Genomic DNA, 26,949 nt, shown 5'->3' with positions numbered 1-26,949 from the left:
GCCACTCAGCAGCCCTCCAGCCACAAACCTCAACTGCATACTAGTCGACATCCGATCCCTCTGCAAACATGCCATGGAAATCTTGGATACCATCACCACCCTTACACCCGACATTATGTTCATCACTGAAGCCTGGCTCACACCCACTTCTATACCTGACATCGTCACCGTTGCAACCCCTGGATACAAGATGATCCACCACAATCACCCCAACAGGCACTGCAGAGGCATCACCATCATTCGCAAGGAGTCCTTCCACTGCACAGCCTCAGACTATGACACAACACCGATCATGGAACACCTCAGCTTCTGATCAAACCCAATGCTAAATCCACCATCAGTGGAACTCTCGTCAACAGACATCCTGGTCCCTGCATCTCCATCCGGGACTTCATTGCCTCCCTGGCAATTGACTCCAATCACTACATTTTCTTGAGGGATCTGAACTTTCACCTAAAAGACCCGAACGATGCAAACTCCCGAAACAATCGGAGCCTCCCTCATAGAACTCCTCAACACTTCCATCTCCACAGCCACTGCCCCGGGTGCCTGGAAGTGTGGCAAGGTCAAGACCCTCCTGAAGAAACCCTCAGAACACCCCAGAGAGCTAAGAAACTACCACCCAATCCCGCTCCTCCCATTCCCTGCTAAAGTCTTGGAAAATTCCATCAACCGCCAGCCTACGGACTACCTTGAACACAACAACATGCTTGACCATCCCAATCCTGCTTGTGGCCCAATCACAGCTCCAAAACTGCCTTGATCGCAGCTACCAATGACATCAGGTGCCTCCTCGACCTAAAGGCAACAGCGTCCCTCATCCTCCTCAAATTATCGGAAGCCTTTGACACTGTCTCACACCACACTCCCATCACCAGACTCCACAGAACTGGCATCAAAGACAACACACTGGATCTCCTCTTTCCTCTCTGGCCGAAGATAGAGAATTTTCATCCCTCCCTATGTCTCCACACCGAAAGGCATCATCTGTGGCATTCCCCAGGAATCCTATCTCAGCCCCACCCTCTTCAATATCTACATGATTCCACCGGCAGACATCACACGCACCAATGAACTCAACATTATCTCCTACGCTGACGACACCCAGATCGTCCTATCCCTCACAGTGGCACTGCCACCACAAAAAACGAACTTCCAAAACACTATGACTGACATCGCCGCCTGGATGAGGAACAACTCCCTCAAGCTAAATTCAGACAAAATGAAGACCCTCATTTTCTGTAACAAACCCTCCCCCTGGGATGATATGTGGTGGCCTGCGGCCCTCAACCCCCTACCCACTGACAACGCACCGAACCTCGGGATTATTCTATACACCCAACCAACCATGAAGCAACAGATCAACACCATCTCCTCTACCTGTTTCCACATTCCCTGAATGCTCCACAAGATCTTCCAATGGATCCCCATCTCTACCATGAAAACTGTCTCCCAGGCCCTCATCTATAGCTGACTCGGTTACGGCAACGCTCTCTATGCCAGAACCACAAAACATCTCATGAACCGCCTTCAGACCATCTAGAATGCAGCAGAATGAATTGTCCTCTACCTCCGTAGAAGAACCAGCATCACCCCCCACCTCAGGGTCTTCCACTGGCTCCCCGTCCAGCAAAGATGCCTCTTCAAGCTGCTCACGCATGTGTACAAGGCCCTCCAAAATGCAGGACATGCCTACATCAACAACCACCTCACTTTCCACCAACCAACCAGAGACCTCCACTCAGCCTCCCTCACCCTGGTCCATGTCCCCTGCACCTGTTGTGAACGCCATGGAGGGCACTCCTTCTCCTACCTCGCCAGCAGATCCTGGAACAACCTCCACCTGTGCACCTGTGCTTCTCTGAGGGACTTTAGGAAGCAACTCATGACCTCACTCTTCGACCACCAGTGGCAACCTGACAAGGCCCAGAGCACCCCCCCAAGCGCCTAAAGACACCCGGGGTGAAAAGCTTGCACTATACAAGACCCTGTGTTTGATTAACACAATTCTTTTTGCCACGCAAAGTATCAAATTAACAGAACTATGGGTATAACTCATGTGATAAATCATTACAACATTTTTTAAACATATTATTGACAGATAGCCATTGTGTGACTGTACAGTTTATTTTACAGGTGATGGAAATAGGCATACAGTTCACAAATCTGCAGACGGGAAAAGCACAGAGTTTGAGTGTGGTAAATGTTTAAATAGTTTTACATTACAATTATATATACTATTTGTCTTAAACAATGATATCTTTATTCATTAAACTCTTAAAGTTAAAAGATTAACAAAGCTTTATCAAACAAATTTAACACATTAAACATCTCACAATGATTATAATACAGTTAGACATAGAAGGTATTTTACATGAAAAAGCCTATGCAGCCACAATTACTGAAAGATGACTCATGCCATTTATAGACATTTTCACCAAACTGAGCAGAGCAAGAAATAGACATTATATGAATTATTTTTAAAATTGGAGGCAATTTAACACATACTGTAGAGAATTTACCATAAAGATGTTTATATTAAAAACTATAGTTTTGACTATGGCTTCTGAAAAATAACTCTGACCAGCCTTCCAAACCTGTTTCACAATATTCGTACAAGATATTTACAAATAAACATGTGATACTTAGTTCTGTGTTTACAATTTTATGAACAAAACAACTTTAAAAAAATATGTTCCAGTTTCCAGACATTTACAAATATACCTTTTTAATACTTGGAAAATATGCAGATTTATGTAAACTCAAAAATGCTCATGTGCTGCAAGTTTCCAAGAAAACTGACTGTTTCTACAAAATATCAGTGATGATCATACTCATCCTATCAAAACACTATAAAGCTTCTGGGTCTATAATGAAAAGCAAGATAGATACAAAAACAGGAAAAAAGGAAAGAAATTGTAGAAATGAAAGGCCTAGCTGTAAAAGGAATAGTACTTTCAAAGGACAAATTCCCTCACCCACCAAAGGTGGCATAACCATCCTATAATATTTTCAAACATGTTAAATTTTCAAATCATTAAATGTCCCAAAAGTTGGCAACTGAGGCTACTGTTTTGAAGGGATGAACATGCATCATGCATTTGCATGAACAAAAAGCTCAGGCAATGTTGTAGATTAATGCGGAAGAGAAATATGATGGGTCACTGGGCACATCACAGCTATTTATCATGGAAACCTTCAGACAATAGCACCAAAAAAGTTAAAGATTTGGTCAAGAAGTGTTTCCATTTATTTTCAACTGCATATAAAAGATATATAACAAGAGGCAAGGTACACTGAAAACGTGTAAAATCCTTTTTTTATTTTCATTTCTCTCAAAGTATTTTTACCTAATTTCTAATATTTCTCCTGGAGGCACTGCAACATAAAACTTGTAATACAGCTCTTTCAAGTTTGAAAAGAGAAACAATGATCAAGACGCAGTGTAGGTTGCAGGTCCATACATGCACATGTACTTTAATCATTTAGAGTGCTGGGCTGCTAGTGCAAGTATGATACAGACTGTTCGAGCCAGGTCCTTCTCAAAACTAAAGAAAAGAGTAAACACCTGCTTCCTTAATATGAATTGACTCACAAGATGCATATAAGAGAACAAAAAATGTCTGATTGAATGTATCAGCCTCATATATTTTATGTGCATGGTTCAGCGACTGTATTTGACTGAAGGGGTATTAAATAGCCTCTAGTAGGATATATGTATGGGATATCACTCTCACCACCACTCCTAGTGTATGAATGAAATCCTGCAAAGCAACACTCTAACCCAGCTTTAGTAATGGTGTATATGGGTGTACAATGTATGCAGGGAATGATTATTTCTGTGAAAAAGATAGGTTAGGTAAGGTCTCACCCACTATTCCCCCACCTTGTATCCAAGGCACTAATTTTGCATATCGATCATCTCCAATTTCACAAAGATATTGGGCATGTGCAGATCGATTACTTTCATAGATATGACCATGGGCAAAATTTGCCTTAGTGCACAAATTGGAAAAAACATCTGTGAATCCTGCCCCTCCAACCAGATTCTCCATACAACTTATAAACAATAAAATGCAAGTTCAGGGATTTTCTTGTTAAAAAAATAAATGAGTATATCAACACTGTAGTCTTCTGAATATAAGACATTTGGAATTCCAGTGTCTGTTTTTTAAGAAAATATGAGAAATGACAGCCAATGTAAGTTTAAAATCAGCTTTTCTAAGGCAATATTTATTTCCTTAATTATGAAGTCACCACAGTGCATGGTTGGATGACAGTCATCAAGTATGACTGTTCACAGAAATCTCTGGACTGCACTGAAATATTACATATTTAAAATTAACTATTTTCCTGATAAAAATAAACCAATTAAAATCATAAAGAAGCCAATTTAATTCTGCTAATATTTTGAGATTTATAGACAATATTTTGTAATGGGAATGGTCAACATCCAGAGAAGCAAATTATTACACTTTTAGTTTTTTAACAGAATAAAACTTTGAATGAATAAAACTAATGCAGTGTGCCCCATCATGGTGCTAAACAAAAACAGGCATTATTTTAATCAAATCATTGCTTCAAACTGTACAACAGAACCTTGGGCTATGCATAAAAATGTAGGTTGATTTCCAAATATCTGAAGAAAACTTTGCAGGTTATGCAATGCATAATTTATATTTGTGCCTTTTACCACTTTTGCCACTTCATATGCATTACTATGATACTTATCCATTAAGTGCCTTCTCCTTAAGTTACATGTCTATGCATATGTGTTTGTATAGAGTGATCAATTAAAACCCTTTCCCAAGCCAAATTGTCACAGAATGTGATCTATGCAGAAATCAAAAAGTATCTGATATAACTCTTCAATTTATCTTCCAATTAATGTTTCCTGCATGCATCATTTTACTCGCATAATGCATATCTACCAACTTGATTGCAACACTGCCCTGACATTCTGGTCCATTCTGTGGTAAATATAGCAACTGCACTCCTAAACCTTTTTGAGCATCCAAAAAGTACTACTTTTTGGTGATTTCCATATGTCCACTGTATATCATTGGTCGCTTCTCTAACACTTCCCTGAGAATGCTTTCCTTTCACATTCAGATTTTGTGTATGAATTATGAGTGCAATATGCAAGCACAGTATGATATCTGGGTAAATGGTATTTCCTTTTGTAAATTACCTGTAAATTTGTATGCATACCTTCTTGAATTTGAATGATAGGAATACATACAATAAGCCTTGGAAAACTTTCAGAATTCATTCTATGTATCTTACACTATACGTTTAACCAGAATGTTTAACCCGAAAATAGCACATTCATTGATTTTTTTCAAAACATATTCCTGTAAAGAGGCATTTTACAAACTACAATGCATATTAAGATTTACAGATTTACAGAAAAACAATTGTTCCTCAACAATTCAAGTAGCTTTGCTGCTATAAAATAAAATAGATTTTTGACAGATGTGTTGCATTTTGTTCTGCTATTTGAAATTATTCAGTACTAGGTAAACAAACCCTATTGTCTTATTTATACTTCACTTGCAATCACATGGCTTCAACATAATGAATGTATTGCAGGGTTTAGACATTATCCTGTGTTATTTTTTTTTAACCACGTATTAAGAGAAATGATCACTGTTACTAAAACACTATACATCCAGGCATAACATGTTACTATTCCAGATCGTAATACACCCAATTCAGACATGATCTTTTGCAAAGGACAAAGACAGAAAGCGCCATTTAAGACATGCAGATTTAGACTAATACAGTGCCATTTGGATCTTTGCATTTTTTTCTCAATTAAAAAATAACAATTTCTCATACACAGTTAACATATCTCAATGTTAACATTTCATGCATTTTAGCATTTGGTCTTTGAACATGTTTAACACCAAGCGAAAGAGGCATAGAAGAAATTCCTGTAAATAAATCAGGTGAAAGGATACATTCAATTCTACCAAAGAAGTCAAGAAAGCACTTTGCATTTGTAAATTCAGTGGAAAAGACACCAAAAAGTAAAGGCACAAATGACTCACTCTAATGAAGGATGCATTATTTTGTTACATGTATCAGTATTATTATTGCACTAATATATGTTTAGTATTAATATCAATATACCTTAATTGAAATGTGATCACAGAACTAACTCTTTTTAAATCCCAACAAAAACCATGTTGTGTTTCTATGATTTCCTGATACCATTTCCATTTCAGCACAGACCCACTCTTCTTTAATGTCTAGATGGTTTCCATAATTTAACTGACCAAATTATTTGGATTTGCTGTATAAAGCTTTGAAGAAATACACAATATATTGATAACTGCTGCAAATTAATCTTCTGGTCCCTCAAGACTAGATTGGTTCACAGGAAGAAGATTGGTAACCTTTGCATGGGTCAAAATAGTTTTAGAGGTAATCCCTACCTAAGAAAGTTCTTTTTGGTTGGACACTATCCACAGCTGTACAGTAAAATGCCCTCCTGAGGATCCTGATCTAAAGCCACTGACAGGTAGTCAAGTTGGAAGTCTGTGTCTTCTTATGCTTGATGGCTTAGCACTTGAGCTAAAGGTTTCTACAGTGTGGAAGCAGGTTACAACCACCTCTTCTCTACTTGTAAATGTTTCCCATACTTAGTCCAGTGCCAAACGTTAGTTTAGTGATTGCAGTAGTGGTCACATATTTTGAATAAACTTGTTTGGCCTACTCCAATATCAAATCATATAACTTCAGAGACTACAGTGCTTGATTACTGGTGAAAATATGTTCATACAACCATCTCACCATCTTCCATTAACCCAACAAATTGAAATTGAGTTGCTTTGTGCCACTGATATGTTTCATAGATAAGCCATCAGTTCATAAGGGATAGGTTTATCTACCATAATCCCACCACTAAGATCATCAGAGGCTTTCCTTCTCAAGTGCCATGAATGAGGAATATGTGAACAGACAATAGTTCCTTTTCAGCATGGCTTGTAAGCTGTATGATGCTCTTTCTCTAAACTTGAGCACCATAAAATGCAAAGGCATGCTTAGGTAGAATTAGAAGACAATGGTCTTTTTTGTGCTAAGAACATATGTATTTTTATGTTTGCGCAATTGTTGTACATGTAGGTGCGCAGTCCAAATGTGAATGTGATTTCTAATTTTCATGGATTCATTTACAAAGCGATTGTGCTTTCTGAGTAGTCATATTTTAAATTATCTATCACTGAGATTAATAAAAGTATTAGAATATCAAAATAATTGTATGCAAAATAGCAGCTCCATAATGTTTATGAAACTTTTGTTTTGCAGGATAGTAAAAGTACCATTACAAAAATGGTCCATTTTCTTTGAGATGTTGGCCATGGGCAACACGACACAATATTTTATATATGATTTCCTTTTTTAAGCAAGCATATTGTCACTCTCTACTAGGAACAATGGCTAATCTTCAGTGGTAAGGAATGTTGCAAGACATGACAAAACCCCCAGATTCCACAGGAAAGAAAAGCTGCTTCTTAATGAATTGAACTACAGTTTATCAGCCAACTAATAATTTGTAGAACACATCCCATCCAGTGGCCAGCAAAGCCATGTTGTATGTGGTTTAGTGAAAGTTTTCCTTCAATGAGCAAAATATATTTTTCTTAGTCAGTGTTGTTATGACTACTGCTTATTACACTGGTCTTCGCTTATGCTTATTTGTACAAATCATGTATTCTAACTGTAATGCATTGGAAAAAATGCCTCATGTCTCCAGGTGTCAATATTAAGTTCTTGAACAATATTTCAACTTGCCTGATGATCTACATACTCCTGGAGAATGTGTTCAACCAACTGCTGATTCGTGGTGAATAAGGTAGGACTTTAGAAGGTAGAATAGAGTTATTGGTCTAATTATTAAATTATGAATTGTGTCAGTGACTTCACATTTGAAGAACACAATATATAGAAGGTGACAGGCACTTGCATAATGGAATGTAGCAATCTGATGAACTCAGCTTAAGTCGGCACTTGCAGTTAAAGCCAAAAGTATTTGATGATACCACAACTAGAAACAGTAGAGCCACACATTTAGATTTTATTTTCATCATCTTGACAACCTCTTGTATTGCACAAAACAAGAACTATCAGCAGAAGAGAGCTGTGGACCTTTTGTGTACTATGTGTTAATTTGTCAAAAGGCCAAATGTTGTTTTAAAAGTAATTTCAAATAAGTGTTTTTGTGACGTCGAAGAAGTCAATTAACTGTGCACTGGTGTAATTAAACATAGGAATGAGCTGCATTACTGAAAGCTACTATTTACTGCATGATCAGTAACCACAGCTTAGAGGATGCCCACACCTGCCATTCCTACAGGGCTGTTAAGAAGGAAGTTTAGTTCTGCAGGACACTGGTTGTGGGGGTTATGCGAGTTGGAAATACAACAGTGATTCTGGAACCACCACTTGCCAGAGCCACAGAAGCTCTACTCTTGCTGCTTTGGCTGTGGATGAAAAGGCACCCATCAGGTGAAGAAGAACAAGAGTTCTTAGAGCACATTAGAAAAGGTAAAAGTGAGAAAACACCAGAAAAAATGAGCCTGCCTGGACAACGCAGATTTTGCCCTTCATTACCCTTCGCACCTATTCCATATGTTCTTTGAAATAGCACACACTTATAAAACAGAAAACTGAAAACCAACTAAATCAAAGACAAAAATGACATTTAGACCAATTGGAAAAATAGTCATTTTTCTATTGGTCCGTGAATACAAATTTTGGTTGAAAATGTGACCCTAAACTGTAACATAAAACTTCATGTATACACTGTTTCAACTCTTGCCAACTTTGAAATCATCACTCTACTGATTTAGCTTGTGGTCATAGTCTAATTGCTACCTTTATTAGTAATTGATTGTTTCATATTATACAGTTACTGTCAATCATAATTCACAGCTGTTCATAAACATGAATCATTCTCCAAAGGTGTTAATCTGTCTAGTTTGTTAATAAGTTTCCACCTTTTGATAAATCTAACGGTATTGAATCACAACTAATTCAGAACATGGTTTAAGATCACATCTCTATACACTTTGGCAGTATAGACACTCTTCCCATTTAAATTGTACTTTGTTCATTGTGCCTGTCTGAAAAGCTTTAATTTCCACATTAAGTAAAATTTCAAAGTTACAGACTTCTTCAAAAACATTTATCTCTGTTTCAATAAAACCACTGTATATTGTGGAAACGGTATTGCTTCTACAAAACATGACCACCTTTTACTTCTTTTCAGCAATCAAAAGTTGCTGATCCAATGAAGTCTCATACCTCGCACATACATATATTTTATAGTAAAGTCCTGTACTCAAAAAGCATATGGGAAATGTTTATTATGATGGCTTAAACTTGTGTAATCACCAGGTTTCTTGTTACAGAAATGTGGTCAATTTTCTCCAATTCACATAACAAAATGGTTTTCTTGGTTTTTGCCTAAAGCAAACTGATATGATCACAAAATGTCTCGCTGAGAGAACACTGTCACCTGGAAATAATCTTGTAACAGTATCTAACTTTGCAGTTAGTTGAGATACTGGCTGAATGTACATGTGTAATGCCTGTGCAAATAAGGAAAAAACTGTGAAAAAATTCAAATTTCATTTTGACACCCCTCCACTCAAGCGTCCACTTATTTCTCTCTGGGCAGTTCTTATTTCGCACTGGGCATTTACATTTGTAAAAAATAGTCTCTACAACATTGTGATGAATGGCTCTATCTGTAAATTATCACATATTTTTTAGACCAGACTCTGGCAAAATTTTGATTTATACAATGTTTTTTTTTTTAACACATCTCATTTGGGTTACTGTGTGACCCCATACAGACACTGGCACTATTTTTAAAGGTGCACACAAATTGAATGTGTTTAGTTCATTGCATTCAGAACCATAACCTCTGCCCACTTCTTCTGAATCATCTTGTTAGGATTCAAAACAAATCATGAGTTCATTTACAGAACGTTCCAATTAACAGCTGCTGTAGTTATCATATAGCCACTACCCCACGACCGTAGCAGCCAAACAGCCACTTTGCAAGAAAGCAATGGACTCCGTTTGTACTCTTTTTTGCACATGAACTCACTGAGAAAAGTACTGCATGGTTTCATAGAAAAGAAACAAATACACTAAAAAGCCAAGAAGTTATGCTTTTCTGTTCTTAGTGATGGCCACAAAGGCATAATGCTGCCTCCATGAAAGGATTAACATCAGGCAACCTAAAGATCAATATGCCACCTGCACCATCTTGCCTGATCTACTAGACATCTCAGTCCCATTTTTAGAACCAGTGGATCAGATGATAACCAGAAGAAGTGCCCCTTGAAGACCTGCTTTGTAAAGAAGTGCTTTACATCATTCAATTACAACAGAGAAAGACTTAAGTTGTAATAAGGGACTGGATTTTGAAGTGCAATAATTTCAGCAAATGCAGCTGTGAGGGGCATGGCCAGCTTGTGGTTCCTGTTGCAAGTCCACATGACCCACTGCCAATGAAGGTACAAACACATGAGCATAAGCAGCAGGGGGGGTTCCAGTGCCAGTAAGGGAGTGGGAGTTTAGCACTGGGCTAAGAGGCCACAAATGTACTGCCCAAATATGTTGCTAAATAAAAGCATCAGTTACAAATAAGAGTTACTGTTTGCTAATTTCAGTACTTAATGTTTGAGTCAGCTACATTTCAGAGAAATGTGTGCAGTAATATTATAATCTGAATTAAAACTAGCAAAACTGTAGGGTAAATACACTTCTCCCTAAAATCACAGAAACCTCACTTTTCATTTTCTCGAATGAAAGTTCTATCTACTATGTAACTTCAAAGTGGGAAAACTGTACATACTACAATAATAATAATTGATAAGGAATGAGGGCTGTATGAGCAAAGGGACAAATAAGTTACTAGCAGCACGGCCATCAATTTGTACATTCAAAAACACAATTTCATGCTAAACCATGACACAGTGGGATGTCAATCATCTGAAACATCATTTACATTGCCAGAGACTTCAACTTTCTGTGAAGGGTATGTAATTCATGTCTTGGACTGTTCATATGTTTTCTTCTAATATTACAAAACAATAGTATGTGCAACAAAATATTCTGGGTAGTAAACATGTATGCAAAAAGCATAGTTAGAACTAGTAAGAACTAATAAGAGTGCTTTATAGGAAACCACCGTCTTGGAACAACTATTTGCTGATGCATGACATCACTACAATGGCAACTGTTGGGAAAATAAGAAGCTTTAGAAGTGTTGGCGCATGTTCAGTAAAAGTCCACAAGGTATCCACTCACTTAAATTGATTTTTGATTTCTGAATCCCTCATTTCCAAGAAAACACTTTGTTAATTAGATTATACTGCACAAATCCCCGTAGGGCTACCAGCATCACCCAATTTAGTAAGTATTTCCAAACCCTATTATTTAACCAATGTTTGACCTTCTAAATCATGCAATAAGCTCAGCAGTATTTGCCAGTTAATGGTCTTTCACACAACCTACCAGCATTCAGTACAAAAGCTAGTACAATTATACCACAGATAATTGTATCAAGACATGTTTGCGTTCATACATGAATGGACACTTGCATAGCACAGGTGAATGAAAACTGTTCCTATTCCCAAACATGACAACATTTAAGGTCAATGGCACTTGTAGTCGAAGTTTTCATGTCTGGTTTGGAGAATATGATGTGGCCTGAAGCCTGGAATGAAGACTAGATTGAGAAAGAACCAAGACTGCAGCTTGTTCTTCTTGATGTTGGGCGTTTGAACCTAGATAACAATCTGATAAAACCAACACCCTTCTTTTTTCTGCATTTACATTACATTAAAAATATACATGGAATGTATAGTGTATACAAGGGTTATTTCTGTATTACAATTTATCATTGTATAATGGTTCCAACTGCTGAACATGTTTTAATTTTCAGAAGTAAATTTCTTGTACCCGATACAGCTAATAAAATGATGTACTTGACAGCTGACAAGTCTTCACTGTACCTTCTAAAAGTTTACAAAAGCATTCATCTTGGTCAGAAAAGAAGCCTTTGAATTTCTAAGTCAAGCTTCTACTAATCTGTCTATATCTCCATATCAACTGGTCTGATGTCTCCTGTTTTGTGCTCCTTGACCCACAATTCTCTGTCTTTGGCAGGATCCACCTTCTGAAGCAGCTGATCTACAGGTTCTACCGTCTAAAAGAAAAAAAGACAAGAGAAGATTATTACATAACACACACAGGTGTGCACACAATTCAGTTACATTGAACTCCATTGTGAACTATCACATTACAAAATGTGGCTTCTCAGTCAGTTCAGAAAACATCCAGTGTTAAATGAATGCCATTTTTGACAAGTGACCCAATTATCAAAAGGTAGAGTACAGATAAACGTTTAAAAAAACTACAAACCCAAGAGAGACTGGTACATTCTAATCAAGTAGGATTTAATATTGGATGCCTACAATTCCTAAAGCAAGAGAACAGAATTAACTTTGTTCAACTTTATTAATGTACATGTACATTGCTTTATGAACGTGGATCTACAATTAAATGCAAACAAATGTGAGTCATGTAGAGACAATGCTAAATGAGAAAGGTAAAAACATTTTTTTAAATGAAATAGCAATTGAAAAACAGACACAAGTCCATGTTAACAATAGGTGCCATGCATTAACAGAGGCACTCCTTCACCATAATGGGCCAAGACAAGCTCATCCTGATTTTTTGTGGCAATGTTTTTTTAGGATGGAAATCGTTGTGAAAGACAAAAACTGTATTGAGACCAGTGTGTCTCTAGGATACCTTATTGTAAAAGTGATTTGTCTTATACAAGATTAAATGCCTATTAAGAGTGAGGTGTACGATATTTAGTATGATACTTCCCTCACTGCTTGTACTAGGTCAACATATTTTACCCTTCATTTAGTGTTTTGCTGCATATAGGCGTTTTCCTCAGAAGAGAAATTGCCCTTTTCTGTCTATTATCCTACCATGAAGAATTCCTTCTAAGTGGAAGTGAAGCAAAAGTAAATTAGCAATCTGTAATGCTCACCTACTCACCTATATCTCTGTGCACTCATACTACAGGTAACTGAGGTTGGAGATCTCCACCTACCTTTTGCTATACAGTGTAGGCTGTTCAAGAGAAGTACATATCAACAATATTAATGTAGATGGGCCCTGATGTTTTGTATAAAATATATAAAATCAAAGGATAATTATGGTCATAGTTGTGTATAATGGGTTTAACTGATCATTAAAAATTTCAAATGAGTATTAGTGACATGTTAGGAACAATTATTTAGGGAATACATCCAATTCTGTGATTATTATAGAGTAAAGCAGCAAGCGTGTTCTTACCTCATCAACAGTCACAAGAGGCAGGCCTTTCTAACATGTAATGCAGAACAATGAACCAAAATTCCAACGTCTTGCGACATCATAGTAGTATTTTGTTGTTTCTTTTGTACCTTAACATGGTTTTCCCATATGTTTGCAAACATCTTTGGAACTGTTTCGGTCATCAATGTTTCCAGATAATTTCCAGACTCCTTACAGAGCCTTTGCCTCCCTGTGTCCTTGACTGTGGCTTTGCATTCACATCCTGCCATATGGCACTCTCTCTTCACCCTTTAGGGTCTGGAACCACATACTATTCCCTCAAAGAGGGAATGGCTCTGCCAGGAGGAGGTGAGGGAGGAAAGAATGACATAGAAGATGTCATGACTGATGTAATATGTGTGGTTTATTAGCAGTGAATAGCTAGGGTGGGAGAATATAAGTTACAAAAACCTCTCGTATGTGATACTGAGTTTTGTGAATTTTGTTTTCTATGCCCTTGTGGCAAAATGTATATTGGGAGCACTATACATTAGGCCAAAAAGCATGTTCCTGAGCACATTAGGACAATATGCCACAATGACAGACAGTATCCAGTGCCAAGGCAATTTACTGAGATGCACTTTTAGAATGAGAACATTTTGAGGTTTGTGGTGGTGGACAGTATAAAACCTGACAATATGAGTTGCAACAGGAAAAAGATGTTCTGGATTCTTGAATCTAAGTTCATAATTATGTTACCCTGACTCCAGATGGTTTAAGTTCAAGCAAGGAAATATTAGTACTTAGCGTTTGCAATAGGTTACTTGATGGTGAAATCTTGTTTTCTTCCTACTGACCATCTTGACTGTTGAAACATTTTTATTCAGCTTTTAATCCAGTTTTCTTTCTTTTTTCACTCATGTACCTTCACTGGTCAAAAATGAGAGTAGACAACAGACCACTTTTTACTAGAAATACTCTATCAAGCTGTGCCCATTGTTTAACTGCATGTTATTTGTCAACTTGGGAACAATTGTGTTGTTTAGAATGAATGTAGTTTACCAAACCCTGAAGTGTATGCTTATTTACATTTCATTATATTGTGCTAATTTTGGTAACTGGATGTAATCTGCCCTCTTGGGTGCAACTGATTTGATTTTAAGGGAATTCAGTCCACCAGAATCCCAAAGTGCACTTATTTATCTTTTTATATTATAGGTTGGATGTTTATTGAGTTTTCTCAATCATTATTTATGCTTACATTTACACCAGTGAAAATAAGGAGGATGCACGCATTTGACATAAGCGTAATGATTGAATATGAATAGGTATGAGAACCGACTATATGACATACTGTGAATTTTATAATTTGGTAAAATACCTATTTTCTGAAATTATGGGCTTGCTATATTGTTGCATAATCGAGAAAATATTTTCAATATTGTGAAAACTCCATATGAAGTTTATGGGTTTCACTCAGGTTGAAAGATAGCACTCGATCACATGCACACATTATGTTCATTGCTATGAGGGGCCTCTTAATGAGGTCCAATCTTATTACTGTATTACACTAGCATCCATCACCAAAATGCATCTATGTGCATAATGGGTATTGAACCACCATATTACAGGAAATGTTGGTAGTTTGATCAGGTGACACATTTAATTTGATACATTTTTATATGTTTCATATTTTTTCAAAAATAGCTTTTAAATATTCTTTCACATGATTTGTAGAGGAAATGTGGGGTAAGAATTCACTTATCATGAAGTTGATAATAGGTTTTGCCATGTTCCCAATGGTAAAGCATACATTATCAGATGGTGCCTATCTGTGCTCTGGTACATTTTGACCTGCAAGACTTGCCCGTTTTTGCTATTTACATTTCTTTGCACTATATGTATTTGACTTCATGTGCTTCACTCATGACCCATGACCAAAGCTAGGGCTGAAATGCATAAAGGAGAGCCATATATTGAATAAAAATAATTGTGCAGCACTGGAGTATTGGAGTATTTCCTAGTGTGCAGTGGAGTGTTACTGGATATGTTGTGGGTTGCCGCATTGAAGCCTTTAAACTCCAGAACTCGGAAGACAGATATATATATATATATATATATATATATTACTGTTGATGGCCGGTAGTTGTTATAGTTAAGACCACTTGTTTACATAGACAGAATTTTTTTTTTTTGCCAATAACTTTGGCACCGTTTGATTAATTTTCACTGAATTCCCAAAACTAGTACAACACTCACTTTAGCTGGTGTCGTAAGAGTTTTGGGGTGATCCCTCAAGTGAGGGTCAAGAAAAAGGAGGGGGCCTGAAACACATTTTCCCCAGTCAGTGGGGATTTTGCATTCTTTAAACATGGCTACAGCCTGAACCTCTGATCAAAATTACACCGAATTTGGCAGGAGGCTAGATCTTGGTCCACAGTGTGCTCTTTTTGATTTGGTTAAGTAAATCCAGAGCTATTTAAGGTTAACAAATATAGATATATAGGAACGCAGATCCTCCACAGATCTACCTGTGGTGGATTTGCAGATCTGGGAGAAATGCAAGGCCCTAATTGCCTGGCCACAACCTGACATAAAAGTTCTGTCTGTCATTTTGTTTGTTGCATTGGCTTAGGGAGTTAAAAAAAATACAGTGCAAAAACACATACGGGGTCAGGATAATGGTATCCCGACCCCATAGGAAACAAGGAAGGGTCCCTTATGGACCCCCTCATGGACAAAAAATTTAACTTTTTTTTCATCAGATTTTCTGATCCACATATCCTTCATGGTCTGTGTTAGAAATGGGGTTTCTGGTTGGCTAGGGTATGCACCTCAGCCAGGCAGAACTTACCCACTCTAGTCAGGGCAAGGGAGTTACACGTCCAAGATAACCCCTGCTCACCCCCTTGGTAGCTTGGCACAAGCAGTCAAGCTTAACCCGTAGGCAATGTGTAAAGCGTTTGCACAACACACACAACACATGTGATGCAATATCCCCACCACAAAGGAAACACAACACCAGATTATATGAAAATATACTGTATTGTACACATGCAATTATCAGACCAAACATCACATATCAGTACTATCCTGCTACCTTAGCAGTTGTCAGAACGTTACACATTAGTTACTCTGCAACCAAGCAGTAGTCACACATAACACACAGGTTACTCAGTATTCTGCAACATAAGCAGTAGTCAGGAAAACACGTTATTACATCACGGCACTTGTCATAAGAATATCATAAAATGCCCATAGTAGGAACATTAGAAAACATATGGCAAGTTAGAAAAACATATTAGCAAGCATGTCCATAAAAGGAACATTTGCATACACATATGTAAAAACATCAAACGCAGGTAGGTAATATATGAATCAAACAAAAGTCTGTAGAAAGAACTATGGATTGCAACTATATTGGTCCTTTAAACAGTACCTGGTTGGATGAAGGCACCTCCAGTGCCTAGAAGGTGAACAATGGGGCCCCTGGTGCTCCTCTGCGCAAAACGGGGCCCTCTGGCATCCCTGGAGGAGAGGAGGGCGGCACGCACCTCCCCTGTACCATGGACGTGCACCTCCGGGGACCGTGATAACTGGGGGCCCCCCTAGGCCTCCACCGGCCCTCTCGAGGGGGGGCCCAGGTCAGGGAAATCTTTAAGGGAGGAGGGGGGCGCTACGCACCCCCTCCAAATTGAAAACGGGCCCCTCCAGGGACCCACAAACTCCTGGGGTTTCCCCGGGCCTCCACCGACCCTTACTAGGGGGGAGACCCCCAAACCGTGCCACTGGCCCACGAGGGGGGCCCAAAAGAGATCCCGCGGCGGTGATCTTCCTCAGAAAGAGCGCTTTCAAGCGCAAAAACGGGCACCAGGAGAAGCGCTCCTTTTGTGCCCAGCGCTAATATTAGCAAAGCACCCTCCAGGCGTTTTACAGCCACAGAAGGAGCAATCCTCGCCCTGTAGGTGGATGCAGGGGTCAGGGGCCACAGCACCCTGCCCCTGGGGAGCAGAGTATTTAAGGAAAGGTCCTCAGGTGGAGGGCCCAGCAACCGGCCAGCACAAGGGAAAGGCAGCAAGTGGCAAGTCCTTCACAGTGACCAGGCAGGTCACAGGTCAGCACAGCAGCAGCAGTCCATGGCGGTTCCTGGTGAGTCCCTTCAGCCTTTGGGGTCCAGTTCCAAGATGATTCCAAGAGTCTCCAAATTGTGGGGAAAATTCCCCTGTACTTATAGGGAGAGGAGGTTCCAGCCAGTTACAACTGGTTCTGGGAGTACCCCCTCTCTCCTTTCAGCACAGGCTCCAAACATCAGTGGGGGGTTAACGACCCTATTGTGTGAGGCCAGGGCACAGTCTTTACAAATGCAGGTGTGCCCCGCCTCTCCCTTCTCTCAGCCCAGGAAGACTGTTCAGTATGCAGATGCACCTCTGTGACACTCCACCCTCCCTGTGTACAGGTTGTCTGAAAAGTATGCACAAAGCCCCAACTGTCACTCTGCCCAGACGTGGATTGGAGTCAAGCTGCAAAACACCAGAGTCATAAGCACATAAGCACAGATAAATGCGCACTTTCTAGAAGTGACATTTCTGTGATAGTAATAAAAAATACACCCACACCAGTAAGCAGTATTTATTATAATCATCACAACCATACCAAACACGCCTACGCTACCCCTCATAAATCAGACAATACCCCTTACACATAAGGCAGGGCATTTCTAATGCAATCCTATGAGAAGGCAGCACTCACAGCAGTGAGACACCAAGTTAGGCTGTTTGTCACTACCAGGACAGGCCATGCAATATGGCACATGTCCTGCCTTTCTACATACATGGCACCCTGCCCATAAGGCTAGCTAGGGCGTACCTCAGGCGTGACTTACATGTAGTAAAAGGGGAGTTCTGGGCCTGGCAAGTAAGTTTAGATGCCAGGTCCCTGTGGCAGAAAACTGCGCACACAGGCCCTGCGCTAGCAGGCCTGAGACAGGTTTAAATGTCTACTTCAGTGGGTGGCGCAAGCAGCGCTGCAGGCCCACTAGTAGTATTTAATTTACGTATAGAGATACCACTGTACAAGGGATTTCTAGGTAAATTAAATATGCCAATTAGGTATAAGCCAATCATACCAACTTTAGATGGGAGAGCACCTGCACCTTAGCACTGGTCAGCAGTCCTAGAGCCAACAGCAAGAGGTCAGAAAAACCAGGAGGAAGGAGGCAAAAAGACTGGGGATGACCCTGCGTAAGGCAAAAAGTCCAACAGTCTGTGCAAATATGCGGTGGATCAGCAGATTCAGAAAAAAATGGAAAAAAACCCACAACCACTGCATCCAACCCCATGCTGCACATACCTGAAGGCCATGCACAGCTTGGGTTTGGGTGCATGCGGGAAGGTTGGGTGCATGCGGGAAGGTTGGCTGCAGGGCCTGGCCACAGGCCAGCCCCTGTGGCAACCCCAGCTGAGCACGGATGAAGGTCTGGTCATATTAACACGCATGTTTAAAAAAAACAAGACATAGAAAGTGACTGAAAAACCAAAGGTTACAGGGACGTTATAGTTAAATTGATGTTTTACGCGTACAAAACCATGGAAATTCAGCAGTTATAGTTATATATATTATATATTATATATATTATAATATGCTCAGTCACCCATTATGCACAATGCAAAACCTCTCAGCTGTTAATAGAAATGTGTTTTATCTAGTCAGGGGGAGCTTGAATTTTAAAAGCAGTCCGTTCAAACTTGTTTTGGATGTTGGAGGGGAAGTGGAATAAATGTTTACTCGATTGTTGAACATAAAAAGCTTTTGACAGTTTTTACCGCACGTGGCACTTCTTGCCTCCACGTCCTGGAGTCCATATTGAGCGGTCATCTTGTTAGGTTGGCGCTCTCATTTTTTTACCAGCACTCCTCATTTAAGCAGCCTGATGCAGCGGACATGTGCAGCCGGAGCACGGACAGGTGCCAAAGCCAAACCCATCTTTGCCGGTACTTGACCTGACCGTTGTCAGTGCCAGCCATGCTGTCCGTTTATGTCAAAGCATAGCTTTGACACCAGACGTCATTAATTCTCTGAATGGGGCAGATAAGCATTGCAAACTGGCATTTCCTTCAGATCTAATTGAAGGACCATTATCCTACATCCAGTGCTGTATGGTGTTTGGCACCCCCTGTATTTTTCACACTGACTCAAATCTACTAGTGGGGGGAAAACACCTCACAGGAGGCCTCATAAATGCACAATGTGTATTGAAACATAAGCAGGAAATATATGACCTGATCAGTGAACTTGAACTATTCATCACAGAGTCATGGCTCAAGGAATAGTGTAATCCTGATATTGCAAAGGTTCTACCACCAGGTAACAACATCATCAGGCAGGATAGACTCGAGGGCGAGGTCTTGCTATTATAATTCGGGATGGGTTCCAATGCCAAACATTCGAGTTGGACACTCCCAAAGGTGGTGAAAGTCTGGGCTTCTGTATTGAAATGAACCCCTCCACATTGTTTGCTGGGGCTTAATCTATTGTCCTCCTGGCCATGGGACCAACATTTTAACCTCTTTGGGTGAGCCCATTCCCCCTGTTACATTAGGGTACGCATATTTTACATTTTTAGTATATTTTAATTTTCATTTAGTGTCTAAAACCAATCCTGAGGCGACTAATTTAATTGACACTCTAAGTACACTGGGTCTAGACCAACGTACAACCTTACCCACGCATAGTGCTGGGCACACCCTGGATGGGATTTTTCTAACAATCCCAACTTAGAAGTTGATACTCCAGTAAGACAAACGTGGTCAGACCACATGTTAATTCTGTTCAGGCTAACAGTTAATAATAATAAGGGTATCACCATATCATCTGTTCCTGATGGCTATGTGCGCCAATGGAGAAAACTCCTTTTCAATCCTAACTTAACCTTTGAGTTAGCCACTACTACTCCCACTCTGAGTGGTGACATACCTGAAAAGGTCACCACTTTTAACACTCGGCTTACTAATACTATTGATATTTTGGCCTGCTAAAGTCTGTCAAATAGAATCAGAAATCACAGCCCTCAGCCCCATGGCACTCATCATCTTTTGCGGAGCAACATCGTAACTGCTAACACTAAAAGAGGATTTAAATTTATCTAACAAAAGGCAGTGGGCTATAGCTCCATGCACCTGACCACTATCCCCTAACTAATATTGAAAAAATCAATAGGAAAAATGTGTGCACACATTCCAACACCTGCTGCCAAGGTGCAATCCTGCGGAGGAAATGTAAACAAATGTAATTACTAACGGTGCACCACCCTGAACAGTATTCAAAAAGTCCAATTCATTAATATCAGTCCATTTTTAATCTTCTCTTTATTCTTCTTATCTTTTTTTTAAATAAGCCAGACATCACAATAAAAGATAGCCACAGCCAACGCGTTTCGTCTATACAGAAGACTTCTTCAGGGCCATAAATTCAATGCGTATTAGTCAGTCATAATCTTATTCATATTGCGAACAGAGCATGCAATACATTCAGTATCAAAGCCATTGTGCATCAGCCATTCAATGAGAGTTATGCAGCTGTATAGGTCATATATTCCCAAATTCTTGCTTGAATACTTCCAATGTTTCTTAGAGAGGTTTTGGCGGAATACCTACACTGAAGAAGATTTATTGAATTTTAGAAAGGCTCTGAAACCTATCATGCCAAATTTAAAGTGTAAAAGACAGTTTTTTTCCCTGCTAATCGGAAATGCCCAATCCGATCAAAAAGCTATTTTTAAGATGGCTAAACCCTTTTCACAGCCCAAAGCCGTTAGTAGAGAGATTCTCCCGCCACAAACGCTATGTGATAAAATATCCACATATTTCGAGGAAAAGATAAAGAGGATTCATAGCACCTTTGACAGCACCTTTCATCTGAAGACTCCCTTATCAAGTAACATCACACATTCAAGTCCCTCCCTGACAGCATTTCAAGAAGCTACTCTCGCTCAAACTACCCAATCAATCTTAGCTTGCATATCAGGATCTCCTCAAGACCCATGCCCTCCTCACATTCTCCATACGGTTGTTCATTATATCAACCCATTAGTTAATGAGATTTTGAACACTGCCTTGGTTTTGGCAGAAGTTCCTGACGCCTGGAAAATAGAAGTAGTAAAACCGCTACAGAAAAACCAACTAGCGGACACTATGTTGCTATCTAATGTACAGCCCATCTCCTTAGTTCCAGCCCTGAGTAAAATCAAACAAAAACTGGTAAACACTCAACTGATTTCATTTCTGGAAGAGTCCAATATATTGCACCCCAGACAATTAGGTTTCCGCCCAAAATATTCAACACAGACCACATTGCTAGAGGTCTCAGACACTCTTAAAATGACATTAGACGCAGGGAATAAGGCAGTTTGGATCTTATTAGACCTATCTCCAGCATTCAACACCATCTCACACGTGATATTGCTGCAAAGGGTGTACAATAGTGGCATTACCCATCTAGCCTGATCATGGATCAAATCATTTTTATCTTATCGTAGGCAAACAAAGATGTTACGATCGTTCTTTTCCCCAGAAAAATCAGTTAACCTAGGAGTTCCGCAGGGCTGCTGATTGAGCTCTGAGCTATTTAATATCTACATGGCTCCTCTGATGACACTGATATCCTCTTTCAGCTTTGAGGTTACCTCTTACGCACAACGATAAACAATTTATGCTGTCACCGGATAAATACTTTCTTGGTTCAAAACTCAAATTTAAACACTGTCTATCTGAAGTAATTCAGTGGATGAAAGCCAATCACCACAAGTGCAACACTGGTAAAAATGAAGTTATGCTGTTTAGGAAGTCAAATACACTTGACGCCTTGGTATGGTGGCCTTCCTCCACTCCTGATCCCACTGCCGGCAGTTCAGGTTACAAGATACTTCGGAGTCAAATTTTATAGCATCTTCCCTTTCCAGCCACAAGCATGCGCAGTAGCGGGTACATGTTTCAGCCTAAATAAATCCCGTAAAAAGTTTCATGGTTTCCTTCTTTTTGAGGCTAAGAAAACAGTTGTGGTGGCACTAATATCTTCTAGATTAGATTAATACAACAGTCTGTATGCAGGTTCAGCTAAGCGAGCCATCCTAAAATTACAGACGGTGCAACATGCAGCAGCTAGACTGGTCTTGAACTTCTACTAATAGTCAGCATCTGACACCATAAAAGTCCTAAACTAGCTGCCTATTCATAAAAGAATCTGGTTTAAAATCCTCCTTTTAATGTTCAGAGCTTACAGAAACGTTGGACCAAAATATCTAATTGCAAGAGTCACTCATTACACCACCTCCTATCCGCTCATGTCCTCACCAGCAAATCTTATCATGATTCCGACCTTCAGAACTAAATCAATGGGAGGAAAGTCCTTTGCAGTCCTGGGAGCAACGACCTGGTACAATCTCCCTATGGCACTGCGATTTCTCAATTCAGAAGATATCTTCCAAAAGCAATTGAAAACGTAAATCTTTGGAATTCCAAACACAGTATGCTTTTCTTTGATTCAGTAAATTAGGGATACACCTGTTATTTCAATCCTTCCTCTGTTTTCCACAGCACCAGGATGCTTCTTGGGGAATGACAGTGCGCTTTATAAAATTATATCATTGATATTACTCTGACACAACAGATGGAACAGACAGGTTTGACACAAGTATTTTATTTTAATTGATCACCAACAGTGCATAAAACCAAAAGATACTCAACATGTTTCGGCGTTAGGCTTTCACAGGACCAAAGATTTCTGCAGTCTGAAGTGGCCATTTTAAAAGTGCTCTACATCAATTAGTCCCTCATCTTTGTTACTGTGAATGGCAACTGGACTATATATACACATGTAGAGTTGTTGAGTGGCATCCACCATTCTGAATAGTAATAGTTTTCTTTCAACATTCTATATATACCAGTAAAGTACTTAGTTTTTTTTTCAACAATACAATTCATATGGATGATCACTCAGTCACAACCTATGATATTGCTAAAATGTACCTAATATTTTGTTTTCATCATTTCTATTGACCAGTGAGATGCTGTTTTCAGTTCGTCCTAAATTGCTATATTTATCCAAAAGTTATTACAATTCAGTTCATACATAATGTATCTATTTCTCATTATTAGGAGAGCAAACAACAAAGATGCACATTAATAACTTCTAATAGAAAAATAACTGTTCCACATTTTTCCTAGATTAAAGACTACTAAATACATAAAAAAGTACATTCAGGTCTGCAAGGAAGAGATGCAGCATGACCTTTCTCAAAGGTGTCTTTGTGATATAAAAATAAATCGCTGGTGACTGAAAGACTGAGTCTTAAGTAAGACAATCTTATGTCAAATAGCATTTTAAATATTCTGAACAATAATTATAGAGTATAAATAAATACTCAAGGTGTTCACTTCATAAATTATAAACATGATAGCTGTTCTATTCAAAGTATCACAGGTTAATTTTTCTGAAACTTAAAACTCTATATTTTAAGGAAGAGCAATAGCAAAGGATATGTAATGTGGAAAATTACAATTTCTAAGGTGCAAATGTTTTTCTCCTGATCTCTAAATTGCAAATGCTATGTGTACAATGTTCAAATCCAAAATGTTCTAAAGTACAAAAGTAGTTCTTGATGTACAAAACCACAGTTTCCATAATACATATGCAATACACTTTTTTGATATTAAAATGTAATTGCAAAAGCACATAAAATGTATCAGATCACAGTTACCAAATATCCATTTGCAATTGCCATGAAGACCTCAAATTATATCTGCCAAAACATGATTTTAACAATAATACAATACACGCCCAGTTATTCCATTATGCTCTTATCACCTGAAGCAGATCTTATTTTGTAAATAATTTCCCTCACAGTTTCTTGATCTAAGACTCCACAGTTCCTCCTCTCAATCTTATCAGACAGAGAAAAGTAATTCAACCCTATACATTTGATAAATCATTACTGCATATTTGTATATAGGATTTAAGTGTTGAGTAATGTGAAAAAGAGATACATTTCATAGATGGGCATATAGTTTGACATCCAAATTGTGTCCCATTGGTGCTTCTATGCCAATTAGGATGATTAATCTTGAGTCCATCCTTCTCAATGTTAATTTACGTTCTCCTCCCCATCACTTTTCTTAACATGCTTAAGACCAAAGTAATCCAAATTCTTTGTTTCTCCCTCATGCTTTTCCCCAAAATGCTTTGCAACTGGATATGTGAAGTCCTGATTTTAAATCACTTGAAGGTGTTGTAGAATTGTCAAATGCATTCTGTTTACTGTGATTTCCACACAATATTTTTCACAAGGGCATTTTAAGGCATACACTTCAAACTTAGGGGGTTATTCTAACTTTGGAGGAGTGTTAATCCGTCCCAAAAGTGACGGTAAAGTGACGGATATACCACCAGCCGTATTACGAGTTCCATAGGATATAATGGACTCGTAATACGGCTGGTGGTAAATCCGTCACTTTTCCGTCACTTTTGGGACGGATTAACACCTCCTCCAAAGTTAGAATAACCCCCTTAGTATTGCAGGATATATGTCCTCAATATATTTATCTCTACCATTGTGTAGCTTGTAAGTTGTTTTATGAACTCCATGTTCACATGCCTTACCATTTACTACACTTCCAGAATCATGGTTGGTTCAGCCAGTTTGTTTTTTTCATAATTTCCTGTTGGTAATAACTACTTGTTAGGAGAACCCCTAAAGATGCTACTTTTCTATAGGTAATGTCCGGGTGACCCATCAATGCTTCTTTAAGTGTCTCATCTAGTCTTAGGACACCCCAATTTCTTTGAATTGTTCGCTTGATTTCCTTATGCTGTATGTTATAATCAATTATGAGACAATTTTTTTTTCTTTTTCTTGCATATCCTTCCTCCTGGGTATCAGCAGTTCATCCTAAATTCTTGCTCTAGCTCGCTCCATCGCATTTTCGACAACCTCAAGTGGATTATCTCTAGAGAAGAATATCCACCCTGCCGACATGCGTTGGTAAAGCCTTTTCATTAAAACACCACTGCATATCGGAGTCTATGTTTTCCTTTTGTGAGCAGAGGGATTGTTGTTAAGATTAGATGGGCTGCCCCGGAGCCCAACACGGACCGCCATGCTAGAGGCCCAAGATGACTGGAATCTTGCTAAGATGTGTGTAGATATATATATATATATATATATATCCAAGGTGTATACATACATATATATATATATTTTCACTGACAAAACCAAAGGTTACAGGGACACTAAAGTTAGGCTTGCATTTTAAATGTACAAAACCACAGAAAATCAGCAGTTATAGTTAGAGTTATTTCAAGTTACTATAACTCGTGCCCTATTGTAACTATACCTAACACCCCTGACATGCACAGTGTCCTCATTAATACTTTTATTGCAAATGCTGCAATGATATTTTCAATGATGTAATTAAAGATGTCATAACTGATGTAATATATTGGGTAATTAGCAGTGCATAGCAAAGGTGCAAGTTCCTTAGGGCACGAGTTAAAGTTACTTGAAATAACTATCTAAACCAGCTGAATTTCTATGGCTTTGTACATTTGAAATGTGAGCCTCACTTTAACTTTCCTGTAACTTTTGGTTTTTCAGTGCATTGCTAATGTTTTTTAATTCTGTTTTCCTAACTATAATGTCCTTGTAACTTTCGTTTTTTCATCGATTTTAGAAGGTTTTTTAAATGCTAATTCCTAACTATAACATCCCTGTAATCTTTGTTTTTTCAGGGGTTGGCCACAGTTTAAAATATGTATTTGGCTCCAGGAAGGTGATGGTACCGAGGCCCTGGAGATCTGCATTGCTCCCTACATTATTGTGTACTTATTGCTGTAATAACATTCTAGAAGCATATGCACTATGTAAATTATTTTCACTAATTCCAAATGCTGTCTTTGTTCTCCCTTGCATAATGACTAGCTAGTAGCAGTTATTGAAAGACTGACAAACAATGCCATGTATCCTGACTTTGTCCGCAGGCATGTTTTTAGTGGAGAAGTGGTAGAATGGTTAAATAGACAACCCCAGCACCAAGATACCCTAACAATCCCACTTGACCACTTTGTGTGATCCTGGACAAATTATTCCTTTATTCTTTTCATCAATTTTCTTATCTGAGCAAAACTGGAATGTTTAGAAATGGGCTGAATGGCAACAAAGTGCCTAAATTATAAAAATCTGAGGAATTTGCAACATCAACTGTACTTTCATTGTGTTTTTTTGAGCGGGGAATTATTGCCATAGGCGCTATGTTCACAATTTTTAGAACAATTACCCATGTGTATCTGGTACATACAATCCATGTGTGGTTGCTTTAGATTCATTGCTGAAATATTTTTGTAGACTTTCTCATCAATGTCCATTGAAATGGCTCCATACCATTGACAGCACTAGAGGAAACTTTAAATGTCAATTAGTTCTCAGCACAAATGAAACTGAATCTTTGTAAAACAGATGCAAATTCTTCTACCAGCCGGCTTTTGTTATCGACTATAATAAGAACATCGCATGAAGGGTTGTTGTTTAAAGTTAACCAATGT

General features: G+C 38.8%; 1 protein-coding gene across 1 annotated transcript in view; it reads right to left on the bottom strand.

The window, feature by feature from the left end:
• Positions 1-2,108: 2,108 nt before the first annotated feature.
• Positions 2,109-26,949, bottom strand: part of GAS7 (growth arrest specific 7) — a 1,110,982-nt gene continuing 1,086,141 nt past the window's right edge. Inside the window, exon 14 of the mRNA XM_069200411.1 lies at positions 2,109-12,232. Within this exon, the coding sequence (XP_069056512.1) occupies positions 12,119-12,232 (114 nt within the window). The 3' untranslated portion in view covers positions 2,109-12,118. The remainder of the gene's footprint in view (positions 12,233-26,949) is intronic.

Source organism: Pleurodeles waltl, chromosome 7 (assembly GCF_031143425.1).
Source record: "Pleurodeles waltl isolate 20211129_DDA chromosome 7, aPleWal1.hap1.20221129, whole genome shotgun sequence".
Lineage (NCBI taxonomy): Eukaryota > Metazoa > Chordata > Amphibia > Caudata > Salamandridae > Pleurodeles > Pleurodeles waltl.
This window is presented reverse-complemented; position numbering and strand designations above follow the sequence as displayed.